The 5,266-nt window shown below is 29.0% G+C and overlaps 1 protein-coding gene across 1 annotated transcript in view; it reads left to right on the forward strand.

Moving 5' to 3' along the window:
* The window catches only part of LOC108687572 (SPARC), a 19,735-nt gene that overhangs the window by 8,986 nt on the left and 5,483 nt on the right, over positions 1 to 5,266 (forward strand). Inside the window, exons 4-5 of the mRNA XM_018193425.1 lie at positions 574 to 792; positions 1,558 to 1,908. Of these exons, the coding sequence (XP_018048914.1) occupies positions 574 to 792; positions 1,558 to 1,908 (570 nt within the window). The remainder of the gene's footprint in view (positions 1 to 573; positions 793 to 1,557; positions 1,909 to 5,266) is intronic.

Raw genomic sequence — 5,266 nt, forward strand, 5'->3', positions numbered from 1 at the left:
TAAGAAATGAGAATTAAAGGCTCATAACAATCTTTAAATGCTTAAATAATTCAATGTGAATTTGTACATACTATATATGTATTAATAAATAAGAAACTTAAGATTGCTTTCTGACATTCACTTATACTGAAAAAAATCTTCATTTCAAAGAAATAATTTTTTTGTAGAATTGAATTTTTAGTCTTGTCTTTGTCAAGATTCGATCCATAAATTTCAACGTTTATTTGTTTATTAATATTTATATTTTTGTGATTTGTCAACTTCTAATAAAGTAATAATATATGCTCAGTGCAACTGAGGCGTTTCTACAAATGTAAATTAACTTTAATTACGATTCAACTTACTTTTCATCTTTTTCTGGTTTTAAGAATTAGAAAAATATGAAAAATATGAAAAATATATAGTTTAAATTGAATCGAGATTAAAATTAATCTACATTAAAATGGACATAAGTACCAAACGTGAAAGTAAAAGAAATATATAGAGATTGGGTTTGAAATGTGAAATAAGAATTTTGTCCTCTCTTTAAGACAGACAGGAATAAAAAGGAAAGTGAAATTTCTTCGATTTTAGAATACGGAGGAGGGCACGGCTGAGTGCGTTTGCGTGGAGCTCTGCAACCAGGAGGTCGATCCGCGTCGCAAGGTCTGCACCAACTACAATGAGACCTTGGGCAGTGACTGTGAGGTCTACCAGGCGCGTTGCTTCTGCGACACCGGTGACGCCAGGTGCAGAGGTCCCGACTATCAACATGTCCACATCGTATACTATGGCGAGTGCCGACAGATGCCTGTAAGTATTCTGTCGCAGATGTGACAGAACGCTCCTTATATAATAAAAACCATACATTATTTTTACACGATAAACTGAACTCACACAATATTTTTCCGTTTGTTAATTCGCGTATCTATCTCAGTGATTTCCGAAAATAACTTTAAACTTTCGGAGCTAACTTAGATCTATTGAACTTATTCAATTATAAATTTCTTTATAAAATATGTTAACAAATTTAGTTTTTTTATGTTACATCTACAATTTTGTATTATTCTTATTATTAAAATATCCTCACACTGAAAGACAGGATTGGCTGCTGCAGCAAATTAGATAATAAAATATGGCGTAGCATTTAATTGGCTACTGCATCGAATTAAAAATGCTATGCCATATTCAGTCAATCTTTTCTTTCAGTGTAGTATTTATTTTTTGATTTCTTGAAATGGATTAATGCCTTTTAATTGACATAAATTAAATAGCTCAAAGAACAATTTAAAATGTCTTATAATATGATGTCTAAAAGATGTCTTAATAACATCTTTAAGACGCCTTAGTCTCGATCCACACAACCTTGCTTTAAGGACTCTTAGGTTTGCATTTTGAACGTATTATTCCCCAAGAAGTTTTGTATACAGATTGAATGTTAGTAAATGTGTTAGATTTGGGCATCAGCTCTAAAGAGTTAAAAATAGAAAAATTATCAACGATAAAATATCAAAAGCATGTGTGTTTTTCGATTACGCGATACATTTATGTATATACAAAATTCTTTAATGCGCGCAGATGTGCAAGGAAGAAGACATGGCCGACTTTCCCAGACGAATGCGCGATTGGCTATTCAACATCATGCGCGATTTGGCAGATCGTCAAGAATTGTCATCGCATTATCTGAAGATGCAGCGCGAAGCTGAGACCAATCACACTTTACGCTGGACGAACGCAGCTATTTGGAAGTGGTGCGACCTGGACGGCCACCCACATGACCGAACTGTATCTAGGCACGAGCTCTTTCCGATTAAGGCGCCTTTGATGGCCCTCGAACATTGCATCGCGCCCTTCCTCGATTCCTGTGACATCAATAATGATCACAAAATCACGCTGGTTGAATGGGGCAAATGCCTGCAACTCGACGAGGTATCTCTTCCTTTTTGTTATTTTTCTTGAGAATGATTTTTTTTAAGAAATATTAACAGAATATTACTCTTATATTATACACACGATGATTTTCCGAATCTACTACACACGATATTGGTCATTCATTTTAACAAATACATAAATATAATTAATCCTCAACTTCATCGGTAAAATCTGCCCAACACAACTACATTACTCCGTGGAGTAATTCTGTACTCCAAATTTTAATAAGAGTTTTAACTGAAATGCAATTTAAAAAGTTGCTTGTTTGGTCTGATATAATAAATAAATATTCTGAAACTGAAAAATAATCATTTATTACAAATATAATAGAAAATAGAGTTTGTAGTACTCTAAATAACAAAAATAAATTTTCTTCTAATTTTTAACAAGATTAACTTAAGGATATCTTTTTTGGACTATAACAGTTAAATTATAATTCAATTTTATTTCAATCAGTCTACTAATGAACTTTACTAGCAAAAATGATTTATGAATGATTGAAATATGAATTATTGACAAAATCTGTAAAGAAAAAAAATCATCATCAATTTTGAAAGGTTAAAAATAATCTGTTTTGTCTTTAGTAAGAATATACTATCACGCGTTACATTTTTTATTATAAATTACAGTCTATGTCTATTCATCACATGCACAATGACATATAATTCTGAAGTAATATTTTGAATAACCTGTTCTTTGAATATATTGCGATTCATGATGCATAAAACTGTTTGAAAAGAAAAATAAAATAAAAAAATACTTGCATAACATCACTCGCGGAATACAAACGTACTCCAAACAAACAATATTTTTGTTTATTAGTACGTGCCTATTGCATTTATCCTCCTAGTGTGAGATACAAATCAACACTAAGAATATACGGAGGCGTGAATCTATACAGTATAGAAAATTGATAATATTGCTGCAATGTTGCAATATTGCATATTGCAATGTAATATTGCAGAGATATTACAAAAATGTAAATTAATAATATGCCTGCAAGATGTCAGTAATATACTTGTAATATTCCAGAAACATTACAAAATTCTTTAATTGTTACTATAATAGTAATAATATAAAAATATAATTTTTTATAATATTTATGTAGTACAGTCTTAGTTTAACAATCGTTTTTATGGTATAGTAATAATTAATATAATCCATTTTTATATTTCAAATAAAAAATTTATTAATCTATTATTTGATAGCTATTTCATTAGTTAAATTTTATTTATTTTAAATATGAAATCAAAAGATTATATAATATCGAATTTGAATATAATCAATGCAACACTATCGGATAAGACGATAAGTAATTAAGCTGAAAACGATTTATCGAAATATTAATTATGTGATCGATGATGTATTTATACCTAATGTGCACGCAGGAATAAATCAGCGCTCGAATTTTATTAAATTTCATATCATTATTTTTTTAATCGATTTCAATTGACTCGGAATGGCTTCAGTATTGAAAAAATCACTATGATTAATTTAATCTATGATTAACTTATCAAGCAGCTATATGATTATGTTAATGTGGATAATATTTGTGGTTTGCTCGGGGTACACACTTTATCCTTGCGAATATTTATCCTTCAGAATTAATACTACATTTATTGAAATATTTGTTTCATCATAAAAAATTGGAAAGTATATATTTTGGAAAGTATATATCATTAGAAATGCAATTTGTAGAAAAATTAAAGTTAGTGATATATATGTACAGAAAATAGTTTTCATTTTAGAATCTTCGTAAAAAAATTTATCCAAATACATTACATTGCTGAAACATTTCGTTGCAAAATTACAAAAAGCGAACATCTTAACATTGTTGGAATGTTGCAGTAATGATTCAGCAACGTTTCGTAACCACCATATTGCAATGTTGCAATATTTCAGTGAAATCATTCTGCAATGTTTCTGCAATGTTTCTGTGCTGTATTGGAACGTGCTCGCTTGTGCCACGCGAGAAATAATTGCGAAATTGTGTGCGATGGAGTACGTTTGTATCTCACCAGTGTAGTTGAGGATTAAGTGATTCTTATATTTACTATACTTAAAAATTATTTATAGAGTTGTATATTTAAACAAATTGTATATAAATATTATAACTAATATTACTTGATATTCTTAATTTTTCATAGAAAGAAACATGCAGGACATGAATGACATCCAATTAATCGTTAAAGGGGCTTTCACTTTTGACGGCCGTAAAATTAGTTTTTTTATGAATTAAAAAAAATCTGTTGCATAATAATATAGAGAAATGTGTTTTTGTATGAAATTATTTAATATTTAGAGAGCAAAAAAAATTTTTTATTTAAAAAGATGCAGTTTAATATCTTAAAATGGGGATCGAAGTAGGGATTTTCGGAAAAACATATTTATGGTGAAAGTGATTCAGCTTGTATGATCTGAAATCAAAATTTCTTTGATTTTTATTAATTATATAGTGTGTCGCATGAAGTAGAATAAATTGCATGAAATTTATAAAAATGGCGGCATTAAAAAAAAGATTTGATTTTTGTAAAAAAAATGTGTTACTTTTTTGTTTATAAAGAATTGACTTTTTGTTGTAAAAACTTAATTCTAATTCATGCCATGCGCAAAAGTTAGGATCAAAAGGAAAAAGAAAGATCTAATTAATCTTAATTATAGTTTTTTAGTTATCACTTACATCAAGTCGAAAAATATGATTTCGAGAAAAACGTTTAAAGTTTTATTTTCGCTTTATTCATATTTACTATAATAATAATTTCAATGCACTTACGATTATTCTGCCACATCATATGGGGCCATATGATAAACCTTCTCCAAAAAATTCAATAGGATCTTCAAAGACTAGACTACAATCGACATCTATTGGTTTTCTTTGAATTGTGTCCTGAACAGGATTTACAAACGTTGTTGTGCCGGCAAGCGTTTGGAGGATTCATGCGCCCTTTCATATTTGAACTCATAGTTCCATTAATATTGCGAATTTCAAAAAATCCTTTTACAAGAGGATATTCTACATGTAGGAATAAAAATCAGCAAAAAAAAATCAATTTTTGCAAGCCGTCAAAAGTGGAAGCCCCCTTAAGGATTAAAATCTTGCAGATTTTTTTATATCAATTTTATTTTTATAAAATATATAGAAACTTAGATTTGTCTTCTAGATGTAAATGTGTTATATGTACATTTCTCAAACTTTCGCAAATATTTTAAGATAAGTGTCATGATTGTATTATATTCTGTGATATATATTTATATAAATATGCATATATTTAACATGAATATGATTATCGTATGTACATGGAATTTGTAAAATAAGTATTTGTGACTTATTTTACTTATTTATTAACCACAGATA

The sequence above is a fragment of the Atta colombica genome, unplaced genomic scaffold, assembly GCF_001594045.1.
Source record: "Atta colombica isolate Treedump-2 unplaced genomic scaffold, Acol1.0 scaffold208, whole genome shotgun sequence".
Lineage (NCBI taxonomy): Eukaryota > Metazoa > Arthropoda > Insecta > Hymenoptera > Formicidae > Atta > Atta colombica.